General features: G+C 42.4%; 1 protein-coding gene across 2 annotated transcripts in view; it reads right to left on the bottom strand.

Moving 5' to 3' along the window:
• Window positions 1-10,271, bottom strand: part of dennd2c (DENN/MADD domain containing 2C) — a 43,616-nt gene that overhangs the window by 25,539 nt on the left and 7,806 nt on the right. Inside the window, exons 3-8 of one of the 2 annotated variants that reach the window (XM_010795166.1) lie at window positions 7,038-7,162; window positions 5,902-5,975; window positions 5,578-5,736; window positions 4,359-4,437; window positions 4,082-4,126; window positions 2,855-3,042 (exon numbers count right to left, since the gene is read on the bottom strand). In XM_010795166.1, coding sequence (XP_010793468.1) covers window positions 2,855-3,042; window positions 4,082-4,126; window positions 4,359-4,437; window positions 5,578-5,736; window positions 5,902-5,975; window positions 7,038-7,162 — 670 coding nt within the window. The remainder of the gene's footprint in view (window positions 1-2,854; window positions 3,043-4,081; window positions 4,127-4,358; window positions 4,438-5,577; window positions 5,737-5,901; window positions 5,976-7,037; window positions 7,163-10,271) is intronic. The other variant, XM_010795168.1, reaches the window with a different exon arrangement.

Genomic DNA, 10,271 nt, shown 5'->3' with positions numbered 1-10,271 from the left:
CACGAGGACACCCCTAACAGGTGTCAAAAGTAACACATTCAGCGAAACCTTATTTTCGCAAATTGTTCACTGTACATTACCATTATAGACAACCTAAGCAGTTCCTACACCATTCTCTGTTGAGATGGTGAAACAGTCTTTGGTAGGTTGATTTATACCTCTGTCGGATACAGTTTTATAGACTGTTAGAAATAATGATTGTTGTCAAGTAACTAATTCTCTCTCCTTCTTCTTGTTCGTCTCCTTCGCTCAGGTGCCCTGTGTTCTTTTGGGTTGCTCGCAGCTGACACCCGGGTGAAATGTGTGAAGTTGGGTCCCGATCCACAATTATCGAGAGAGTGTCGTCGTGGGCGTTTCTTGTGTCGTGCGCTTTGTGCGACGATGGCCTCCGTGTTGTTGTGACGTTAATTGGTTGCGTGTGTTGAATCCTGCTCTCGAGGATGAGCACCATCGAGAGAGGGACGACGAGAAGGGACGGGTATAGAGATTTTTATGAGGCATTTTATATATCTGTATGTTTATAGTTTATAGATTCTATGAGCGTGTCCAGCCGCTCCCTGGGCTGCAATCCTGTGGCAGGTTGGTAGGGGCCCTAGCCGAAACGACCGCTGCACCTGAGTGTCAGTGACGTCGACCACAGCAACCCGAAATCCGTGGCTGGCACGCATTCTTTCCCTAGGCCGAGCGTGAGTTGACGTTAGGGGCCGAGTACTGCAAGAGATGTATATCCTCATCGTCTCCCACACAGTGCGCCTATCACTACCGTCAAACTGTGACTCCCACAAAGTAGCTTCGAGCTCTGCCGGCTCGCAACGAACCACGTCAGACGGCTCGCAGAACGAAGTCTTCGCTCGGTTCTTAGGAAAGGACCGTTAAGCCCTTTTGTTTCCCACCTTGTCCGGCTCGTCACACGCTCAGTTATACTCTCCGGGGCCGGAATGGTAAAGGCGGTGTCTTAAACTCCTCACCAGGCACGTCCGTCACCACACCCCCAAAACTCTGTGGCGCGCCCTCTTCAGATTGGTGTAAAGGGAGTTTACAGCAGGGTTTGCTTCATTTCTGGCCCGTAGCAGCCCCCTCCGGTTATACGACCTCTACACCCTCGGCCGCGCGCGCTCAGCCCGTACTGCATCTCATACGAACTTATCACGAGACCTCGTCGAAATGAGCTCCTAAACGCAATGAGAAATACTTAAGTCAGTTAGTGTGACTGCAATGATATTGTAACGGGGCCGTGCGCAATGAAATAATGAAAATAATTTTACTAGTGGTGAGTGACTGTCTGTTCTCCCCAAAGCGCGTGCCTCCAACATAGTACATCCGGATGACATTAGCAAGCTAAACCGGGCGAGGTGCAGAGGTGCACGTCAACGACGTATTTGTACCGACTACTAGAAAAGTAGACCTTTGAAGGAGTTGCCCCGGTGGTCTCAGGGACACAACGACATGCTGACTGCAGTGGGGTTTGAACCTGGGACCCCCTGATCCCAACACCAAGGCTCTATCCACTGCGCCACACACCTCACATTTGTATAATTTGACCCGGCACTGGTTTGACCTACTTATCGATGACGTTTTGAAGCTTGACCAATCAGTTGACAGCTTTATGTCTTGAAGCAGTTAGTTATTAAAAACTGAGAGGACACACCTCCTCTTCCTGCGTGTGTGTTTATGCCCAGAAAGCGACGCAACTTCTGGTCCAGGCTCTCACCTAGACTACTGCAACTCCCTCCTGGCTGGTCTACCTGCATGTGCCATCCGACCTCTGCAGCTCATCCAGAATGCAGCGGCTCGTCTGGTCTTCAACCTTCCTAAATTCTCCCACACCACGCCGCTCCTCCGCTCCCTTCACTGGCTTCCGGTAACTGCTAGAATCCACTTCAAGACACTGGTACTTGCGTACCAAGCTGCGAATGGATCTGGCCCTTCCTACATCCAGGACAGGGTTAAACCGTACACCCCAGCACGTGCACTCCGCTCTGCATCAGCCAAACAGCTCGCTGCACCCGCACTGCGAGGGGGACCCAAGTTCCCATCAGCAAAAACACGTGGGTTTGCTATCCTGGCTCCAAAATGGTGGAATGAGCTCCCCATTGAAATCAGGAAAGCAGATAGCTCGCTCATCTTCCGGCGCAGACTGAAAACTCATCTCTTTTGACTCCACTTTGAGCGATAGAATTACTAACAAAGAAACTGCTAACAAAGCACTTTTATACTAATAAAGGACTGGCTTATCTAAAGCCAGTTGAGTAGCACTTCAAATGTTTGGCTCTATGGAACCTGATGTACTTATATGATTCTGTTTTCTTCAAGGTTGTATCTTCTTGGTCGAATGTACTTATTGTAAGTCGCTTTGGATAAAAGCGTCAGCTAAACGTAATGTAATGTAAATGGTCTGCAAGTTCCCTCCAGAGGGAGTTTCTCTCCCACACACTCCCCCCTGCCTTAAAGCCTCCATTTGACTCCTTTGTTTACTTCAGTAACATAGTGACATCACTACGTAACACTCGCATTTGTTTTGGCTAGCGCTCTAACACATTGTACGTGCCAGGCTAAGGGGTGGGACATCTCTAAGCGGTTGACCAATCACAACAGAGCCGGCGTTCTAACCAATCAGAGCAGACTGGGCTCTGGTTTCAGACAGAGGGTGAAAAGAGGTGCTGCAGCACAGGCAGTATGAGAAAAATAAAGAGCTCTTTGAACATTAAAGCACGGAGATATGTTACAGTAGAGACACTAAATACAATTATGAACCTGAAAATGACCTTAATGCGTCCTATTTAAACACTGATCAAAGTACAGTTATGTCCTGTGCCTAAAAAATGATGTGGTTATGTTAAAAGCTTCCTCTTACCAGTTTAGGGAACTGCTGCGTGATTACGGGGGAGTATGTGTTTCCTGGGGAGCCTTTTCTCAGCGACACCACCACAAAGATCTGGAAAAGCTGCTGCTGCTGCAGCTGGATCAGGTCTCTCTCCAGGGTGCGGTAGCCTGGCCGACGCTTCAGTGTAGACTGGATGTAAACTGATCTCCTGGAGCCTGCTGGACACCACACAGAGAGACTAATATGCTAAATGCTTGTTCTGGGACAGATCCCACCCAGCACAATAGAGAAGTATGAGGCAGGCTAAATATCAACATACAGTGTGTTTGTGAAGTTAACCCAGATTACACAGTGTCCGAAACAATGGCCATGGATGATTGTCTATTTCCTAGAGCAGAGGTATTATTCTACTTTCTCAAAGTTTAAACAATATTTCCCATAAACTTCATTGTTACCTCTTGCAAAAAGATGATTGACCTATGTTCAATTGGATTTTCTGAGTAGGCTTTACAGAGGAAACCGTTGCTTGGCTTTATAGATGGTATTGTTGGTAAGTTGACTACTTTTCACAAATATTGTATTAGATATATAATCATAAAATCTGCTACAGACTGATAACAACAGAATTAAATTATGAGGTTGAAGTTTCATTCTTTCCAAAAATTTGGTTTATGGCCAAATACCTGACAAACTGATGATAATAATTTCAGTCAAAGTTATTCAGATAAACATTTGGTTAAACAGAGAAAATAATGAAATCTACATTTTTGAGAGGCTGAAAAACAGCATTGTCTGACATGAGAGATTACTCTTATTTGAATTGATTATCAAAACAACATCAACAAATTGATGCAGCTCTATTTTCCAACATGTCAACATGCTAACGCTGGGATGTAGATAAAAGCACCTCTGCTAAAGTACAGCCTCTCAGAGCATGGCTGTCCACTATAAAAAAGAGACACATATTACATTTTTCAAAAGGGGCTAAATCAAGACAGCACTTGGCATTTTGTTATTGATAAATGACTTGTTTCAGCTTTTTTATATATGTGCTTATCAAGTATGATAAGGTGAATTGCAGTCCAATTGAACTTGTATGCGTTTGATTGGACAGAAATAGTGTATAGCGTTGACTGGCACTCATATAATAATGACTTCCCTGGAGCAAAAGAACAGACGCTATGAATGGTTCTGGGTTTCCTTTGTCTATACTTGGGAGAGTCAATCAAAAATACTGAGATTAACCCTTGATGGTACCTTTGCTGTTGTCCTCCGGGTCGCTCTCTGTCCCACTCGTCTCCTCTGTTGACATGAATTAGAGGACGGAGGGATTAGTGATAGGAATGGAACAAACTTGAGAAGCCATAATCAGATGCAGACAGTCGGCCTTTGTTTCATAATCAGCGGCTTCGCCTGCTGCAGCTGGCCTTGTGTGCACCATCAAACGCTGGGTATTTCCAGCGAGGCTCGACTTAATCTTATTGAAGTGTTGATGTGAGTGACATTTGGACACTTCTGTGTGTGTATGTGTTACCTCGCACTGAGACCCCCTGGTTCTTCACTCTTTTCCTCCGTCGCTTGTCGTCAAAGATGGTCTCGATCTTGTTGACGTACTGCGTAGTAGAACACACAGGTACCCGTCAGCCCCATCATTTCCCATCTATTATAGAATCTTGATTATAGGGAATCATGATATAACAGCCCCTAAGTGCATGACTAAATTATAGGCATTTTGATAACCTTACTTTCCTGCATTCTTCTGTTAATGCCCTGAAACAGTTGATTATTTTCAAGTCAACTAAGCCCTCTGCAATAATGCACAGAGATGGCTCAACACACAATACGGCACATACAGGAAGCTGAAACGTATCTTTAAGGAGACAGACAACACACAGGGAGGAATTAAATACCCCTACTTAAGGTACAATGGTACCTTTGATTTTCAGAGAAAGACATAAAGCATAGCATAACTACATTTTACCTGTCAGAATATTTATTCTTAACTTTATAGTTAAAACAAAAAGGTCAACAAAGAAAGTGTTGTTTACATTTTTTAAATACCATCCAAAAATAACCATTTGTTGAGAAGACGCAGAGTTGCTGTCATTTAAACAATACAAAACAAAGGCTTTTTAGCTCTAACATGATAGCCAATTAAACAAATTGCATTTCATTTGTTTAAAAAGAGAGTACTGGTACCTCAGATTGACCTGTGATTTTCAAATCTACTTTCAAACTAATTTTGAGTCCAGCGAGCCCTCCTACTCAAACATTCTTTGACCTCTGTTTACGTACTGCACCTTATCATTAAAGTCCCTCCATGTCCACGGTCTTCGCACCGCCATGAGTCGTGTGTCTGAATTCATGTGTTCTGTACAAAGTCTCCTGAAGCGACCGAATATGATGCTCTAACTGTACACTATCTATTTCTTCCAGTGGCCTCTACTTCCTGCTAAACAAGTCACGCCCCCTCTGTGCTTTCCAACATGACACATGATTTATCATAGACAGAGGAACATACATCCTACTTTGTTTGTCTATAAATAGACAAAACATCTCAGTGAACATGTGTCAGGATTAATAAGGGAAGGGAAAATAGACCCCAAGTTAAAGGTATATTACCTATTAAACATCATAAAAAAGAGGAAAAATCATCCAAAATTGCCCTGTGATTAGAAATAAATACGTTCATATTCAAACCTGTAGTCAACCATTGTATCAAAACACAAAGCCTAATGATAAAATCCGTGTACCTGAGGGGTCCTCTGTATTTTTGAAGTGCTTGCGCGCCGGGGTGCAGCTGGTTTGGGAGTTTCTGCAAGTGTTGAGGCTTTGGAGGCCGTTGTCGTTTGGAACCTCTTTCTATCCACCTTGCTAGCGTAGCCTTGCAACGTTTGGGGTTTTGGAGGCAGCTGGAAGACAAAAGGTGCCGAGTCATCATAATTACAAGGTATTAAACAACAATACTTCCCTCTCTAACCTTTAGAATTTCAGGTTAGGTTCATTTGATACACCCATTATCAAAGGATGAAAAATACTTGTGAAAAGGAGATATGAATGGTATTATCTTTCAATACCTTTGGCCTTGCAATTGGGAGACACATGGGACTGAGCTTGATATCCTCATAGGGGTTGTCTCTGGTAACGTCACCTGGGGGATGACAGAGTGATGGAAAGGTTAGACAGGCTGTCTGGAGGTTACCTCAGGGGAAAGTTTCACCACACCTAATACTGGCTTTGAACAAGAAACACAGTATAAGAGCCATTACATTAGAATTCTTTATATTTCCCATGGAAGCATCAATTCATATATTTCATATACTAACGGTCATTTACACTATCAATTAATTAGTCAATAAAGTTTCATCATGTTATCCTTAAAAAGGTCCCCTATTAATCTTATTTCAGGTTTTTCCTTTCCTGTAGGGTTCCTCCAGAGGACACACTCCCCCCATGCATGAAACGCCTTGCACTTCTATTGGCTAGTGCTACAACTTGAACGTGAAATGCTGAGAAGTGGGATATTTTTGACACATCTCTAAGTGGTTGATCAATCACAACAGAGGTGAACAGAGGTGATGCATAACAGGCAGTTTGAGAACAATAAAGACCCTTTTGTACATTAAAGCATGGAAACATGTCACAGGCACAAAATACAAATATGAACCTGAAATTAGCATAGTATGTCCTCTTTAAAAAGTAACAAAAATAAAGATGCTGTGAACAATTTGTATGCATTAAACTTACTTATTTAATCTATCAAAGATATTAAGTTTAATATAAGATATAACAAAAAGAAAATCCAATGTGAAAAGCTGCAACCAGATATATATTAGAATGATTTATTCACAAAATAGTTTGGAAGTTGCCAATTCAACAGAAAATCTACTACCAAACTATTTTAATAATAAATAGATTATTGGGGCTGGTTGCTGCACCTCCAAATACAGATAAATAAAGTTCCCTGCAGTACCATAATGTATCTCATTTCTAACAGCGGTGGTTACTTAGTTACTTACGTATCTTCTATTGTGTGCTGTTATTTCATCTTCAATCAAATTCTCAACATAGCAAAAAACTGAACTATTCAGTCAACCTATGACAGGCCCCCAGCTGTCTTTGTGACCTGGTTTGTCTGTTCTTAAAAAAAGCCAGTTTAAAGTACACGACAGCCAGACAGTCAGTTTAATGATCAAATGGGAATTCCACTTACAAACGATATCCTCGTAAATGTTGTCGTCAGAGAAGGCGCGGTAAAGGCTCGAGTGTCCATCCTCGCCTTCAAGCGTTCCTTTCTTCACCGTCAGACGCGACGCATCCTCGTACTCAAAGGACTTCCTGTGGTGGGAAGGGAAGGCAGTGAAAAAGTGTGGCCTGGCTGCTGTCCTAAAGATAGCCACCGTACTATTGTTCACTCTATTGTCTTGTGTTTAGTCAACGTCACACCACAACATTCCTCATGCTGATATCAAATGTCAGCAGGACAGAGAGAGTGTTATCAACTATCATGAAAGGAAATGACTGAGCATATGGTACGAAACTTGCTTAAAAAGCAAAGCATGGAAAAAGAGGATTCTGGGATAGCATTTGACAAAGTCACAATGTCTGTTATAGTTACAATTAGGTCAACATTCCTCCACTACATTTAAAAAATAAAATATATACATTTATTTATTAGAGCTGATTTACGGTCGGTCGTCTAGATTTGGTTAAAGGTTCAGTGCTAGTTTTCGTTTTTTATTTCACATCTACTTGATTTCAGTTTAGCGTAAAAAATGTGCACACGTCTGCCGAAACAGATCTTGCATGATTCACGGTTCAGTGTGATGTCACACCTAGCCCCATGGAAGAATGTCATAATGCACAAGGGATGACAGCTAACTGCCTCCTGTGAAGTTGGTAAACAAGAAGCCCTGTAAAAGTTTGCTAACTGTGTGCAAACATGGCAGGAGGACTGTAGGTGAGAGACAAGTTATCAGAGTTGTGGACTCGAGTCACATGACTTGGACTCGAGTCAGACTCGAGTCATGAATTTGATGACTTTAGACTCGACTTGACAAAATCTAAAAAGACTTGCAACTCGACTTGGACTTTAACATCAGTGACTCGTGACTTCACTTGGACTTGACCCTTTTGACTTGAAAAGACTTGCTACTTTCCTCGAACGCAAAGATTAAAAAGTATGTTGACACGGACGTCTCTCTCTCTTTGCACCTGTGTGCATCTGTGTGCGGCACGACATCCAATCAAATTAGATCCACGTTGTTTCGATCTGACAGCATCCAACCAATCAAAGTACGGGACAACCAATGAAGAGGAACAAACTAAATGCGCGCGTCAGTTGGCAAAAATGATACCAAAGGTAGTTTCGTTTGGGTATAAAAATTATGAGGTGCTCAACAAAAAAAGAATTGCAGTATGTAAAACATGCGGGTCGAAGATTACAGACGGAGACGCGACAACTTCGAACTTCGTTCGACATTTGAAGTTGCACAAAGAACGGTAAGTTTTGAATGAAACATTAACACTAAACATTCGTTTTCAAAGATGAGCAACTCACCGAGTGGTAAGTGGTGTTCGTAGTTGTTTTTTTTTAAATATATCGGAACGGTGAAAACAAAGAAAGTTGGCAAAGGGTGGTCGACTCACTACGGCGTGTGACGTCCGCGGCAAAGAAACGGTACGTCCGTAGACAGTACGATGGCAAACGACCAAGAAAGGTCCGCAATTCAAGGGGCTCTAGTCCCAGTAGTCTACTAGAAGCCAGAGAGGAGAACACGAAGTGAACCCTGCGTGGTCACGTACGGAAAGCGTACAATCGGCGCTAACAAGGAATACAACAGGTAAAAGAAACTACGACAATAAGAGCTAAACTGAAGTTAACCAGTGTATAAGCAAAGCGACACACACTCGAAACTTCGGCTAACGTCCGTCGCAACCAGAAATCGACATAACGGAGAGACAGACGAAAGAGATAGGTCACCCGTCACATGATCGCCTTAGGGGAGTAGAAAAGCCAGTCGGTTTACAGGTGGCACTGACTATTGGTACGGGCACACACGGAGTTAACTCAAAAATAGAACTCAGAAGGAGTGCGCTCACGAGAGACACAAAACTAAAGTACAAGACCGCTGTGGACCGACATGAATGACAGTTCATGGCAGCCTTCACGGCTTTGAGAACAAAAGGGTTATCTCCCTTTCAAGGTAGGTATTAGTTCAGCCGCATAACGGAACACCTAATCGAAAGACGACCCTACTGAAGTACACATTCGGGATGGGCCTGACCAGGCTCTAACACTCTAACTTCCGACACACCCAGTAGATACTACGAAAATAATAGAGCCATAAGAAGTGTAGACATGCCCATTGATATTTTGTCTACAGCTTTTAGATATGTAAGCACAAAATGATATTAAAAACACCAATATAACTACATAAACCATATGACATCTCACACACACAAATTGTAATTGTAACTATTTTATTTAAGTAAAAGCACCATGTGAAGATCATAATTTATATAAAAATGAGCCGACATGGAAACGGATAGTTGCGGGGAAAGCTGTCCTTTGACTTCATACGAACAAATTTTAAGTAGTGAGAGAGTCGTGTGGCTAGGTACCGTTTGTTGTCGTTAAAATGGACGTAGTGTTGTCTTTAAACAACCAGATGAACGACCGAGTTACTAATTCATATTAACACGATAAGATACAGAAAGACACGACTATAAGCTAATCAACGACTAAATGGAATTTAAATGATATTTGCGGAGTACTTTCCGTCGTCACTGGTCGTCGATCTTGAGGTACACGCGTTCATTTTACCGGTAAAAACAGTTACCTTAGACCACACGACCCTCTCCTCGACTCTTATTGAATCAAAAAGATAGCCTTTTGTTTTAGCAGACCGCCGTCGATTTACCATGTAATAAAAAATATTCATGTAATTTGACTGGAACTAAACTAATCCGAACGAAATTCAAACGCGACCGTCAGATGACACATACTAGGTGACTGATCGACGATTCGTGTATGGTAAGAGCGAATTTTTTTTAGGATTGATAGGAAATTTATATTCATACCTATTCAAGTATAAAAACGTGAAACTCTGGGTAAAGACCAAACAGATCCTACTTTCTCTGACAAACTGAGCTGTAAAACTGCTAACCAGTCAGATCTCGAAAACCAATTAAATCTAGGTGGGGTATACGAAGTCCATGCCGTAAGTATTTCGCCAGGAATTTAGTGGGGATTTGCAAGCAAAAGTTTCTACACGTTGAGTGGCTCAACCAATCACCACAAGCAACTACAAGGTTTGCTCACAGAATCGCTTTATGTCAAAGACAGCACAAATTAACTATTATAGTTCGCGGTCAATTATCGGTGAGCCACTCCATAGACTTTGTACGATCCGATCAAGGTATTATTATTGTGCCTACCTTTGGT

The sequence above is a fragment of the Notothenia coriiceps genome, unplaced genomic scaffold (assembly GCF_000735185.1).
Source record: "Notothenia coriiceps isolate Sejong01 unplaced genomic scaffold, NC01 NC01_scaffold00037246, whole genome shotgun sequence".
NCBI lineage: Eukaryota > Metazoa > Chordata > Actinopteri > Perciformes > Nototheniidae > Notothenia > Notothenia coriiceps.
Note: the sequence above shows the minus strand (reverse complement) of the source record. Positions and strands in the feature narration are given on the sequence as shown.